At 44.0% G+C, this 14873-nt stretch overlaps 1 protein-coding gene across 5 annotated transcripts in view; it reads left to right on the top strand.

Annotated features, from left to right (window-relative positions):
- myo1b (myosin IB) overlaps positions 1-7284 on the top strand; it is a 103123-nt gene extending 95839 nt beyond the window's left edge. For all 5 annotated transcript variants that reach the window (XM_061234723.1, XM_061234722.1, XM_061234721.1 and 2 more), the window contains 7 exons: positions 977-1051; positions 1452-1586; positions 2154-2260; positions 3376-3508; positions 3932-4084; positions 4486-4616; positions 4888-7284. In XM_061234723.1, coding sequence (XP_061090707.1) covers positions 977-1051; positions 1452-1586; positions 2154-2260; positions 3376-3508; positions 3932-4084; positions 4486-4616; positions 4888-5017 — 864 coding nt within the window. In that variant the 3' untranslated portion in view covers positions 5018-7284. The remainder of the gene's footprint in view (positions 1-976; positions 1052-1451; positions 1587-2153; positions 2261-3375; positions 3509-3931; positions 4085-4485; positions 4617-4887) is intronic.
- Positions 7285-14873: the final 7589 nt, after the last annotated feature.

The following is a 14873-nucleotide window of genomic DNA, read 5'->3' as shown; positions in this document are numbered from 1 at the left end:
TAGATAATCCAACTCCTGGGTAATTGAGTGACAGCTGCTTTTCGCCTCCTCTGTCGGAGACGGACGCTTTTTCGCGGGCGAGGTCGAGAACCGGTGACCCTGACTGACGTATCGGAGGCTGCCCAACGCTCTGTCCTTCCGTCATGCTGTCTGTCCGTCCTGCCTGCTGCCTTTAATGGATGCTGCCCTCCTCGCCAGCTTTTTCCAGCCCTCAGCGGCCTCTTCGCAGAATATCACCGCTCTCTGTCTACAGCGCCCACCAAGTCACTCCTTTTGGTTTGCATGTGTTGTGTGTTTTTATATGTGTGTCCCCTCCACAGCAAGCTAACTGTATTTCTGCTCGTTTTTTGGTTTTGTGCGTTACTGTATGTTTTATACGTGTCGACTGTGCAGCAAGCTAACTGTATTTCTGCTCGTTTTTTGGTTTTGTGTGTTACTGTATGTTTTATACGTGTCGACGCCACAGCAAGCTAATTGTTGTACTGTGTGATCCCTGGTGGGTGCTTTACCAGTCTTCATGCAGAAACTCCTTCATTGTTCCTACGAAACGCTCCTGTCCCCCTATTGGTCATGAGGGCGTAAGCGTAATCTGTGATCAGCAGGTGCTAAACCTTCACCTGCAATACTAATCATCAATATATGGATTTTATTCTTGTAACAGTAATTATTGCCTTGGTGTCACCTTAGCAAATGTATTATTTGAAAGATTAGGAAATCTCACTCTGGGGACAGTGCATCTTTTTGCCTGGAAAAGCACTCATTAACTCTTTAAACATGTTTTTTTTCCTCTCTCTGCCAGTTTTTCAATGTTTGTGTGAAGAGGCCCCACACGTGTGTGACTTGGTGCGATGATTAAATCTCTGCTGCTTCCGCGCTCTGTTCGCGCGCACGCCCGTGTGTGGCGGACGCTGTGTCGTCCTTCCCAAACGCCCCCGGGGGTGGGATTCGGGTTTTAACCGCCCCGCCTCGTTTACAGGTCCGTCGGGAGTACCGCAAGTTCTTCAGGGCCCACGCCGGCAAGAAGATCTACAACTTCACCATCCAGAGGATTGTGAGTGACACGCGGCTCTGTGAAATGTCTTTGACTGCGCGTTTGAATTTATCTGACGATTTAAAAATGCGTATGATACTGCACCTCCGTCATTACGTTCGGTTGAATTTAATTATCAGGGCTAAAAAATAAAAATAAGCTAAAATGGCTTCCTTCTCCATTGTTGTCTTTCTGAATCCAGAACGAGAAGAAAAAAGACAACAAAACAAGTTTTATATATATATATATATATATATAATTTTATTATTATTATTATTTTTTTTTCAAACATGCAGAAGACAATGCAGTCCTAATCTGCTGCCATTACTGATAAAGCTATGAATGTTTCACGTAATATTTAGTTATTCAGTAATATAAAGATTTTGGAGAAAGTGATAACGGAGGGTGCACCTTTCTCCAGATCCAGAAATACTTCCTCGGCCTGAAAGAGAAGATGCCCTCCATGTCACCCATCGACAAGACCTGGCCCGTCCGGCCCTACGGCTTCCTGGACCAGGCCGACAAGGAGCTGAAGAGGATCTTCCATCTGTGGAGGGTCAGTCTGCCGCACTTACACATGTCCGGTCTCCAGCGCCTCTCGTGAGCTTCGTCAAGAAATGTCGCGTTCCACAATACGGGACCTTTAATATAGACTTCACATAGTCTTGAATGGTCATGAGCCTGCAGTTGCTCTTTTCCCTATTTGCTTCAGTCGTGTTTCTCTCTGATTTCACAGTGTAAGGTTGACAGGGCATGTCTGTCTGTCTCTGATTTCGCAGTGTAAGGTTGACAGGGCATGTCTGTCTGTCTCTGATTTCGCAGTGTAAGGTTGACAGGGCATGTCTGTCTGTCTCTGATTTCGCAGTGTAAGGTTGACAGGGCATGTCTGTCTGTCTCTGATTTCGCAGTATAAGGTTGACAGGGCATGAATGTCTGTCTCTGATTTCGCAGTATAAGGTTGACAGGGCATGAATGTCTGTCTCTGATTTCGCAGTGAAAGGTTGACAGGGCATGTCTTTCTGTCTCTGATTCCGCAGTGTAAGGTTGACAGGGCATGAATGTCTGTCTCTGATTTCGCAGTATAAGGTTCACAGGGCATGAATGTCTGTCTCTGATTCCGCAGTGTAAGAAGTACCGAGGCCAGTTCACGGAGCAGAAGAAGGCCGTCTATGAGGAGAAGCTGGAGGCCAGCGAGATCTTCAAGGGCAAGAAGGCCCTGTACCCCAGCAGGTGAGCAGGCCACAGGGAGACGCACGTTCAGGCCACCTTACACAGCGCTGTGAAAAAGTATTTTCCGTATTATTGCGTATTTATCACAATGAGATCTTTAGACAAAATGCAAAGTGAAACAAAGGGAACCTGAGTAGCTGCAACATTTTTTTGAAATTACCATTTCATTTATTTAATGAGAAACGTTATCAAGCACCCAAATCAACCCTGTGAAAAAGTAATTGCCCCTTTAACTTAATAACTGCTTGCACCACGTTTAGCAGCAGTGATTGCTACCACACGCTTCCAATAATTTCAAATCACTTTCTCATGGCTGTGGATGGATTCTAGCCCCCTTTGCTGCGCAGGGCTGCTTGCATTCAAAGAAATTTGTAGGATTTCTGACGAACTGCTCATTAAATGTCCTGCCACAGCATCCCCATTAGGCTCAGGTCAGGAACATTGGCTTTGTGTGAAACTTCAACTTCTAACACTTTTCAGCATGTACCGTGCAAAACGTTCAAACGCATGGATCATTGAGTGAGGTAAACATGGCATATACAGCATTGTGTAATATATTATCTTAAAATATTAAACTTACTGCACATACTAACGATCACATATCGCTCGGATCAGTCCCCATTTCATTCCTGACTGTGTGGTTTGAATTGTGATGGGAGTTGGTTGAGGCCAAAAAAACGGATCATGGTACACCTTATGTCAGAATACGTTATCTTAAAAATATGAAACTTGAACGATCCATACATTCATAGGCTGATGAGTATATTGCATATCGGGGCGACATGGCTCAGGCAGTAAGAGCAGTTGTCCGGCAGTCGGAGGGTTGCCGGTTCGATCCCCCGCCCGGGCTGTGTCGAAGTGTCCCTGAGCAAGACACCTAACCCCTAAATGCTCCTGACGAGCTGGTCGGCACCTTGCATGGCAGCCAGTCGCCGTTGCTGTGTGAATGAATGGGTGAATGAGAAGCATTAATTGTGCAGCGCTTTGGATAAAGGCACTCTATAAATGGCAACCATTTACCATTTACCAGTACGTGCCGTGAAAATGCATCCTGAGAAAGATCCCATACGGCTGGTGGCTTAGAGTAAGGCTGAGTCCGGGCTTTGGTTTTTCAGCGTGGCCCAGCCATTCAAAGGAGACTACCTGGAGATAAACAAGAACCCCAAGTACCAGAAACTCAACAGCCTGGTGGAGGAGAAGGCCATCCTGGCAGACGTGGTCAACAAGATCAACCGGGCTAACGGCAAGGCAAGTCGGGAGCCTGGTTCGCAAACACACCTTGAAACTGTGAAATGAAACTGTCTGTCCGTCAGACGACGGAGCAATCGGGAGGGTTTTTTCGTAAATGTTTCAACGAGCCAGGCGGTCTCTTTTAACGAGGGAGAATTTTGTAGGGACGGTAATATTTCATCTGCAACATCCCGCATACAACATAAACTCGGTCTCTATGAAACTGTCTTTCATATGCCGTAATGGTATGTGCCAGTTCGTTACGTGCAGTACACGGACGGTGGAGTGGTGTGCATTCCTTAACAAGCAAGATACGATCCTGTAGCCATTATTTCTTAGCAGTATACAGTACTGTACGCATGACTTATTCGTTTGCTGATAAGCGTGTGCTGCCCATAAGCGCTTCAGACTGTGAAGGCTAATCACCGTTTCTTCTTTCAGGGAGCTCCTCGCATTTTCCTCCTGACCAAGAGTAACTTTGTCCTGGCCGACCAGAAGTCGGGCCAGGTCAAGGCTAGCGTGCCACTTGCGGACCTGACCAGCGTGTCGGTCAGCAGCCAAAGCGACGGCTTCTTTGCCCTCCGCCTAAAAGAGGTGAATTCTGTTTTTTTTTTTTTTTTATAAGCACAGAGCTGCCCTAACCTAATATGAAGCACACCTCATTCAGCATCTTGTTGAGCTGCTAATTGGTAGAATGAGGTATGGTAAATAACAGTTGAAATGGAAAAACCTGCTTCACAGTAGATCTCCAGGAATAGAGTTGGGCAGCCCTGCGTAATGCAACAGTTTATGGATGGGCTACATTCATAATGCAGTAACTGTTCATAACCATTCTAATGGATAGACTAAGTTGAATAATAATAATGTGAATTTGTCGTAATATGACGGCTTGATTTTATTAAGGTTACTGTGAGTCTCTGTACAGTTACTATGTGTTTGGAGCCACAGCCTTCTCTGCGTTGGGTTTTCTCCTCATTGGCGTTTTTTACCCATAGGGCACTGCTTCAGCCTCCAAAGGGGACTTCCTGTTGAGCAGTGATCGTCTGATCGAGATCGTCACCAAGCTGCACCGCACTGGTGGAGCTGCTGCAGGGAGGGAGCAGGTCACTGTAGACATCTCGGACGAGTACGACAACTTCCCGCTTCTCAAACCCCTCAAAGCCCTTTGCCTCTAGAAACGTAGTCCCAAAAACATGTAGTCTGTTTTCTGCTCTATTTTTGTGTGCTTGCCTGCTCTTCTGTGTGATTTGTATCATGTGCTTTCTCAGTTGCAGTGGATATTGGCATGGGAAAATACACACACACACACACACACACTCGCACTCTCTCACTCTCGCACACACTCACCTTCACGATTCACAGGGTGTGATTTCAGCCGTTTTCTCTGTCTCCCACAGGTTCCTTGTGCAGTTCAACCAGGATAAGGTGTGCGTCAAGTTCATCCCAGGGGGACCCAAGAACGGAAACAGCGTTTCCTGCAAACGCAAAAACAACCGACTGCTGGAGGTGTCCGTTCCATCTCCATAGCGACGTCTCAACAGCCCCCCCCTCCCTGCCTTATCCCCCCCCCCCCCCCCTTGCCGCCCTGTGCCAACGCTGGGACTTCAACCACCCCTCATCCACCCCTGATTACTGTGCAATTCCTTCTTTCTTCTGATTTGAAATCATGAAATCATATTGCCATCTCCTTCTGCGCTGCCATGCCATTAATGGGACATCCCCCCCCCCTCCCCACCCAACCGAAGACCAGGACCAGCATGCCATGGGGGAGGCGGGACTTAAGGAGGAATGGGCTTTTCCAAAAAAAAAAAAGAAAGGACATTGTTTTGCTCTTTTTGTTTTAAAGTTGGGGTGATTACAGTTTGCTTCCTCGTTTGGGGCACAAAAGGTTTTCCAGTTTGATGATAATGATGTTGATTTGTCACAGTGATGATGGTGGTATTAGTCATGTTATTTCCCAGCATGCACATGTGATTCTGCCCTACGGTACAGCCCACTGTACCGTCGCCATTTTGTTGTGTTTTAAGCCTTAACAAATGGGCTTTTGGGCACGAGTGTGGGAATCCAAACAGAGCAGAATAAGAAAAAAAGGAAATTTGTGGAGGGAAGTTGGTGTTTTAAATTTTTTAGAGATGACCGGTAGAAGGTTACAAACTGAATTATGGCACTTGTTGTACTCTCCAGCGTTTATAGAGCGGCGGATTGTAATTAATTTTCGCTTCGCTGTGGGCTATTGCTACTCTTGCACACGGCGCAGACATCCTGACGATAGATTTCACTCAAGATTTGTATCATGGTTCCGTGTTCGTTTTCTTTGTCCTTGATGCCATTCTTTTAGTCACTCATGCCATGTTGAGCCTGTTGGCGCGCTAAACAGGGCCAGAAAATACAGAGGACCCCGTCAAAGCCAAAAAACTAATAATAATTACTCCATTACAAAGAAGTGTCCTCTTCCATTTCTCTGGTAGGAATGCCAAAAAAAATTTTTTTTGAATGCCCATCTGATACCTTCTGCACTCAATCAACGCTCCAATTCACGCGGATAAATCGTGTGAGCGTACATTCATTATATTTTTTTAATTTTTTTGTTATTTTATTTACCTCAAATTTGCCTCTCAATACAGTGTCCTGGTTGTGTGGATATGACTGGGGTTACAGACAAAGGCAAAAAGACTTAGTAGTGACAGGAAGTCGGGAGGCACAGCGCCGCAGGAGATTTTCGTAGTGGCTTCTACGTGGAGCTGCAACGTGTACTTCCAACGCGTTGAGGAATCCTTTAATTGGAATGCCATACGGGCGTGGATGCCTTTCCGTCGCCACACAAAAAAAGACAAACTTAAACCACAGCTCTATCTGGCTACACTGTAGAGTATACCTCACCGTGCGCTCATAAGCAATTCAGACTTCCTTTTCCATTTTCGTATACGTCATTAAACTGATGACCGTCAATCGTACGAAGGCTTATCCACTCCCAAGGAAGCGTGTTTGGGTGACCTCTCTCGTTAGCTGGTTGTATCGCGGTGATCTATAGGTCTCTCTCATCAGAATGTGGGGCTGTTGTATTTTTAGGTGCTCGGCAGAGACTAATAATATTTTGTGTTTTCCTTGGGCCGGATCCGAGCTGCTTAGTGCGAACGGTTATGTGCCTGTGTCAACAACGAGTCAGTCCACCAATACGGCTTTGCGCTTTGCTCCGCAAATTTTATGTGCAGTATAAATACACAACCGTCATGCGTCACTGCTCTGAAAAGTGATTGTTATATATTGAAGTATATTTAATATGGTATTCCTTTCGGATATTTTATCGTTATTTTTTCTTCTTTTTTTGTACTTGATTTCATGAAAAATTACTAGTTCTCTGATGCTATGGAAACATACAGTACAGCCAAGCCGTTCCCGAACGAATTCTTCGCTTCTGCCGGTGTAGCGAGATTTTCTGACGATGTTCTTAAATTTTAAACTTTTCTTTGTTTGTTATAATTCAACTGAAAACTGGTAAAATCAAGAGGAGTATTTTCTACAAGGAGATGTAAAGAAAGGTCGAGCTTAGTCAAATACCTTTTTCACTTTTGATTCCCAAACAGTTTGAAAATTGCAATGCTGTAAGCTAATTATGACCTATTTTCTCTCCTGTGTATTTGAGATTTTTAAAAAGAAAGAAAATGTTGTATGCATTCTTGTTGTGTGCCTAATGTAACCTGTATTGCAAGACAGAGAACATGGAAATGTTTCGATAGAGTTGTGTAACAAATTGCAATTAATCATTTTTTAAATTAAACAAAGCAGGTAATAAATTAGTTTGGCTATCTTTGGTGAATGCTGATGTCGAAAGAGTGTTATAAAACCAAACCAACACAGAATGTTGGAACATTTGTGCATCCACGCATTTACATTTTTTTTTGGGTGGCATATTGATGACCCTCCTTGCGATGTCAAAGCACTGTGTTAAAATTCGATTGACGCCATATCCAAGAACTGCCATACTTCTGGGACATGGTGGTGCAGTAGATACCATGGTCACCTCACAGCAAGAAGGTCCTGGGTTTATATCCCGCCGTAGGTCTTTCTTTCTTTGCGGGTTTCATCTCGCAATCCAGAGACAGGTTAGATTATTTGGATTGGTGGTGGGGGGCGGGGGCATGCTCCGTCAACCTGCCCTGTATAAATAAAGGTTAATAATGACATGAATGCCAACGATGAACAAATCCCATTTCCCCCCCCCCCCCCGCCAAGATCCAAGTCTAAAGCACATCACATTCTTCGGCCCGGGGACTTTTAAAGCCTGGTTTTATGACCGGAGGGAACAGATGTTTTCCATCACATCTGGAGAGTTGCACGAGGTCACATTCCTCCCCCTCGCGGGGGCTGCCCGTGGCCCGTCCCCGGGGGGACGCGCTCCTAAACGGACTGTGCGCTGGCGTTTAAAAATAGCCCCCAATTACGGGCCGCCCTGCGAGAGGTTCCCACCGTTCTGCCGGCTGGGAAAGAGAGGAGGAGCCCCCCAGATACTCCTGCGGGGGCGGGGCCCTGCGTCAGACTCCGCCTTCGTGACATCACTGACGGCCTGTTGGAAAGCCGCGGTTTCAGATTTTAACATTTTATGCCAGTGGTCTCGCTCTGTGCCACGGAGGGCCGTTTGTATGCTGTTTTTTTTTCTATTCCAGCTTCAGATGCTGATTATGTAACTGCTTTAGTTATTTGCTGAATTAGGGCTGTAGGCTTAAGTGAACATTCTTATGCTGATGTAATGATAACGACGGGAAAGCGGGTTCTAGAACACTGAGAACACATTTTCTCAGGGTTGGAGTGAAGACCTACAGGCTGGTATACCTCCAGGAACAGGGTTTGGCAGTTGAGTTTAGTTAGTCATTTACTGTATTACACATGACAAAAAAAAATGGCCGTCTGCTTACTCATAAAACATTTGTTTGCTGATTTGGCAGACGCCACTAGCGTGGGCGATTCATAAAAATATATACTTTTCAAAGGATCCATTGGTCAGTAAGCTCAAGTACTCCAGCATTTAAACACAGGAAGTAGCACACATCACCTAGGCCAAGTATGCTGTAAAATACAACAGTGTGAAAGTTGTAAAAGTCGCACAGTGCCTAAAGTCTATCGGCTTTCAGAAACCGTAACTTACTGCATATTATTCATGGCCAAGAGCTGGGATGTACCAAAAAGACATGCGGGGGTGTCTATATTCATGTGAGTTCACCGTTTGGGGGCTCGGGAGGAAAGCTGGGACATGTTTCGGCACTTGGGTTACGCAGGACTCCCAAGCCGAGCAAACTTTAATTCTCATTTAGCAAATATAAATGGTCTGCAATGAGCCTTTATCCAAAGCGCGTACGATTGATGCTTCTCATTCACCCACCCTCCCCCACACACAAACACCAACGGCGATTGGCACCGACCAGCTCGTCAAAAGCAATTGGGGTTAGGCGTCTTGCTCAGGGACACTTCGACAAACCCAGGGCAGGAGTGCTAGACAACTGCTCTTACCTCCTCAGCCTGTGTCGCCACTTTCTCCTATCTATCTACTGTTATTGGACAAGTATATCTATATTAGACGAATGCTTGACATACCCTCAGTATTTGGGAAGGAAATTGCTGGTGTTCATTCAGCCACTTGATCGAGTAGTAGTCCATCGACTCCATCTAGTGGATACAAAAAATCGTGCAAGTTGTATATTAAGTGAACGGTTAACATCCGTCGAAATTAAGAACATGCGCAATTTTTATTTGTATTTTATCTTCAGAATTTAAAATTTCGTAAGAACTATATAATGTATCATTCTCATTGAGATTATTGATAATTTTTCGTGTCGTTTCACCATGTTGATCTTTCATATTTTTAAAAAGATGTATATAGTGGAGTATGAAATAAGATTTGTATATATATTGTACGAATTATCATTTGTCAGCAAGATGTGCAATGTTGAAACTGAATTCACTTGACTACATTTGTCCACATGTTACTTTATCAAACTATTTGCGTAAAACTTGGATTGTTGTGTAACGCTAAGATTGTATTGATCTAGTTCATGGGTTCTTTGTCCGCCAAAAATGGTTCTTTGTCTGCGAGCTTTCACACTATGAAAATAGTTCCGCTATGGCAGGGATCATTGAATCTCGCCCTCAAATCTAAATCCAGGCTTGGTTTTCTTTTCTCCAAGATAATTAGTGCGACTGATTGGCCAGACTGTCTTCACACCTGACTCCCAGGCAAAGGGGAGGGCGAAAACCAGCAGTTTTTGGCGCTTGAGGATCACGAGTCGCTGCTCTATGGAGACAAAAAAAAAGAAAAGAAAAAGAAAAATGTGCGTGGGCACCATTCAGCATGACTCCTGACTGTGCGCGGGCTCTTCTTGAATGCTGGGAAAGAATATTCTGGAAACCCCTGGCTATAGACTGCAGTACAGGTACAGTACAGCAGCTCATCACCTGAGCCGAGAAGAAGCACACCTTTCTCTGGGGAGGCGCGGGGATCTACACGCCTACACAAGCGCGCGTTTCTTCCAAATACCTGGGATTGAATGCCCTTAAAGTCTCAACAGGTTACCGTTTTTTACCCTCCATTTCCAAAATCTCCTGCTCGGTTTCACTCGAGGTGCATGAAGCCAGATTCAGATGCTGGGCAAGGTTCCCAGTCGAGAGGAAATTAATAAACGTATTCTTCAGTAAATTTGTTCATCCAATTCAATTATTTTAATTCAAGGATCCTTTGCACGGGAAGAAAAGACAAACGCATTGTGCTCTAAGCCCTAATGAGCAACACTCTGTGCTCTGTCGCACCGCATCACACTTAATTTGTTGTAATGTAGTACGTAGTGTCATGTAATGTAGTCCTGCCTGGCAAGGTCTCTCTTCATCGCTACTGACTGGTATCGTATAGTACTGTACGTGTATCTCCTGCTCTCCTGATAATAAAACCACATAGAATAAATCCAATCCAGAGTGAACTGCACTGCGATAACGACAGTGTGCAGTAGAGATGGTTGTAAAGGAGCCCAGTACTTGATTTATTATTTTATTTAGCAGGGACCGTGTACAGCACAGCTGACGCACCAGAGGTAGCTCTGTAGCTCATTTTCCACTGGTGTCCCTGGGCAAGGAAAACATTAAAAGCCAAATAAAACCAGCAATACTTTATCCTATAGAACTACACTCGAATTATCACAATGAAACACGCATTACAAAAAAATACTCCATGACTGTATGAAGCTTTCATCTACATCTTCTTCATCACCTTCACCTTCATCATCTTCCTCTTCCTCGTCGTCATTAATCCCACCGGTTGTGTGTACTGGGTTCCTCCAGGTTTTCCTGGACGTGGAGTGGCTTCTCCTCTTGGGGCAACGTGTGATTAAGTGTGGCTACGTAGCGTAGTGGTTAAGGTACATGACTAGGACCCGCAAGGTCGGTGGTTCGATCCCCTGTGTACCCGCAATAAAATCCGCACAGCCGTTGGCCCTCAACCCTGCATTGCTCCAGTCTAATCAACTGCCAAGCCAAATGCCATTAATGATGGTGAGGGCAGACCTGGGGCCTCTCTCCTACATACCCCACATGGACCATGTGATTATAAAGGCGATCTGCTGGATAACGGCATCAGCTGATCTCTTCACGAGCTGTACCTGCTACTCTCCCCAACGAGGAGCTGCCAAATAAACAAATGAAAAATTGTAAATGTTCATAATATAAATAAATATTTTAAGTGATGTGAATGCGGTATATAACCGAGATCAAACACCGTTGTTGTTTTAGATAGTTACATTGTTGTTATTTTGGCCGTTATTATTGCGTCATTTATTAGTATGGTAGTATTACTGTTTATGCGAGTATATACGTACGTACGTATATATACGTATGTACGTTTGTCTTTGCATATGTGTGTGTGCACACAATCACATTGTTCTGTCCATGTGTTCCTTACCGTGCTTAAGCAATACATATGACAATATTCTTATCTTTTAATTGGAATTTGCTAGGGTGGAGCATTTCCGGGGGGAGTATTCAATCACTAGCCTGGGGTACGGCTGGGGTAGCCTCGGTTTGGAGGAGAAGGTAGATGATCAATCACGAGTTAAACAAGGTAAATAGCCCTGTCTTCTTCAGGAATATCGGTCAGTGCACAAACGCCAGGGCGAATGCTGCCTTTATTTGACCCGGGAATGCAGGTGTCAAGGTCTGCTGCTCTGGAGACGGGCGAACGCTGTGTTGTATAATGTGATGTGCAGGCTATTACTTAGCACGGAGTCAACTGTGAGTTTAGCGGTCGACAGATGCGGTGAAAGTGCTTCTGCTGACTGGGTGAGTCAACCTGAGATACAATACTGTACGTTCCTACTTCTTTTTCAAGTGGTACACAAGTATTGTCATCCCTGTCAGATTGTACTCAAGATAATTGACATAACGGAGTTATGCATTAAGGTTTGTCTGTGGATTTGGCATTTGGCTTGGCATTTAGCTTGGCAGTTGAAGAATGTACAGGATTGTTCGGAAATTGAGAGCTAATTGCTAATTGTGTTTTTTTGCTAGGAATTGATGGGACTGCGGTTGCAGTGTTCTACCTCTTCTCTTGGAACAGAACGGCTGTGTGCCCCTGTATTCCATCGCCGTGGAGCTCATCAGTGACGTCATACTCATGGTCTCCGTGGGGACCAAAATCATAACTGTGTCATACATGCAGTGCATCTTGTTATACCAAGAGTGTCGTAACAAGAAATATGCAGTCACCGAGTACGTTATTATGAACATTTTTATTTTATTGCACCTACTTATTCATGCAAATGCCGGCTACTGGCTGGGAAAGTGGCTCTTGGTAGACATTAATGTTGGACAGGCTTGTTGAAATGCACTGACACAATCAGCCACAAGAGGGAATCAGTGCATCTCCACTGTCAATTTTCAGCCGACCTGGATTCATTTCTAAAAAGAACAAAGGAGAAAAAAAAAGAAGAAGAAAAAGGTGTACGATTGTTGACAGCAGGAATTGTACTGGTTAAATACTCTTGAACGTTTGTTATATTCCTGTAACTTCATTTAGTTCTACAAATTCAGATATTAATTCTGTTGTGGCATCACAATCTCTCCTACAGGACTCAGAATTCAGACATTAATTCTGTTGTGACATCACAATCCCTCTTACATGGCTCAGACTTCAGATATTAATTCTGTCATGAGTCGTGACATCACAATCCCTCTTACAGGGCTCAGAATTCAGACATTAATTATGTTGTGACATCACAATCTTTCCTACAGGACTCAGAATTCAGACTTTAATTCTGTTGTGTCTCTAGCCTTCTGGTAGAAATTGTAAATGAGGACGGAAGATGGGTAGGTGTGTCTTGACTGTAACCAAGACAACCAATGACCTCCCTCCTAGTCAGTCTTCTTTGGAAACACCCTCTTATTTAACCAATAAAGCGAGCAGGCTCTGTAATAAGCATGTCCACTGGATTTTATTTGACCCTGCATTTCACATTAACATCCCATAAAGCCGTTTTTATTATCGTCTAATTACTGTGACATAATTTACATAATGTGGTTGTCTCATTTCCCCTGGCCAGACTGCTCAAATTTCCCTAGAGTGCATCATATCCTGTCAGATTGAAAATGGATTGAATTGATCTCTGTGCCAGTGGAAACCAGGTGTACATAGATACTGGCTCGTTTCCAAGCTGGGTGGGTATTTAACCAACAAGACCACGGATATTCAACAATGTCATATCCCAAATGTATTAAAACCTCATCACTATTACCCGTGACCGTTCTGCTATTATTATGTTTTAAAGTGCTCTAGTCTTATATAAGTTACCAGCAATTCAGAAGCAAGATTTTAAACCTCCCCACAACAGAATGTATTTGTTTTAATTGAGTTAAGTTTTCTGATTAACTGGTGCTGTACCACCTCTGCGTAGAATTTCCCAAACGAATTATCGGTTCAGTCAGACTGAATTTTAAAATTAATGTAATAGCGTGAACGGATGATCAATCCACTTATTCTATTTTTATGTCCTAAAAGGATTAGGCTCGTTTGGTCGATAATATAAGTGATTAATTGCCCGCAGTGTGATCCAAGGTGGACGTAAAGCGTCATTCCTCATTACGAACAGTAGAGGGCAGTATCGTGCGCGACATCGCAAACGTCCACCTGTCCATTCATGACTATTCAATTCATGGACTACAGTACAGATCAAGCACCAATAGATACTTTGCATGTATTTTCAATGTACTCTGACAGCATAAATAAATGAATGGATTAATACTGTAGTCTCCCCCGAACCGATATTGGCCAATCTCTTTTCTATCGTTAAAAGTATAGTTTGTAGCAGGTTTCAGCCTTTAGGCTACAAACCATGGACAACTGTTTTTTACAGCTTCATTCTCTGGGTTTGCCGTTTGGAGGATAGTAACGTTTCTTATTTTGAAATCCATCACATCGTATCGTATTGACAATCCATGTCTTAAAAAAGTAATTCTGATACATATTTCCCCAGGAACCAATTAATGACCTGCCTCGTCCTTCGGCGCACAACAGATTATAATAACACAATAATAACGGTGATGATGTCAGAACACCCTAAGTAGTCCCACCGCGCTACTGGGGCGGGTTTATTCGACACCCTTTTCCAACACCTAGTGTGGTGCATTTGTGGCGAATATCCGAGTGGTGCCAAAGTCAAGAGCACGAAGAATCTCGCCAATGTATGTGAAAATGTTGGTGCGCGTGCACGAACCCCACCCAATCGATGGATTTGGCGAGAGAAGTGACAAAAGTGACCATTGCTGTAAAAAACAAACGGTCATCGAACGCAAACACAAGCCTTTGGCGGAGCACCCGTTGTTTTAAAAAAAAAAAACGTATTATAACTTGACCACATGCTCATTTTACAACGCAAGGACAGCGGGACGGTTTATTACTCGACGCGTAAGGTACACACTAGACTGGAGAACCTGCTCATGTACTGAAGGCCGAGGACGTAAAATGTAGCCATATCTTCCCTGACTCGTAGGCTCAGTCTTCGGTAATGAATTGCTACGCACCGTTTACTACAAACATGCATTCGATATAATCAGAATAATGCATTTGCCAGTGCGTAATGTGGTAAATTCTCGACTGCATGGTAAATGAAGCGTGGCAATGCAATTAGTAGCGCTGCAAGCAGACGTATGAGGCGACAGCCTTAATAAGTCTCTTTTACTTATGACTCAGAAATGAGCAATAACTGTAAGGTATAGCCTACGCGGGAAACCTGGGTCAAATTCATATTTTAGATTTTTAAAATTATACCCAAAACTCATATATATATTGACAGTTATCTATCAATCAACCTTATATTTTAAATTGTTTTACCTCAACCGAAAACTCGGATGC

Source organism: Conger conger, chromosome 3 (assembly GCF_963514075.1).
Source record: "Conger conger chromosome 3, fConCon1.1, whole genome shotgun sequence".
NCBI lineage: Eukaryota > Metazoa > Chordata > Actinopteri > Anguilliformes > Congridae > Conger > Conger conger.
The sequence above is the reverse complement of the archived record's forward strand: the minus strand, read 5'-3'. Positions and strand labels throughout refer to the sequence as shown.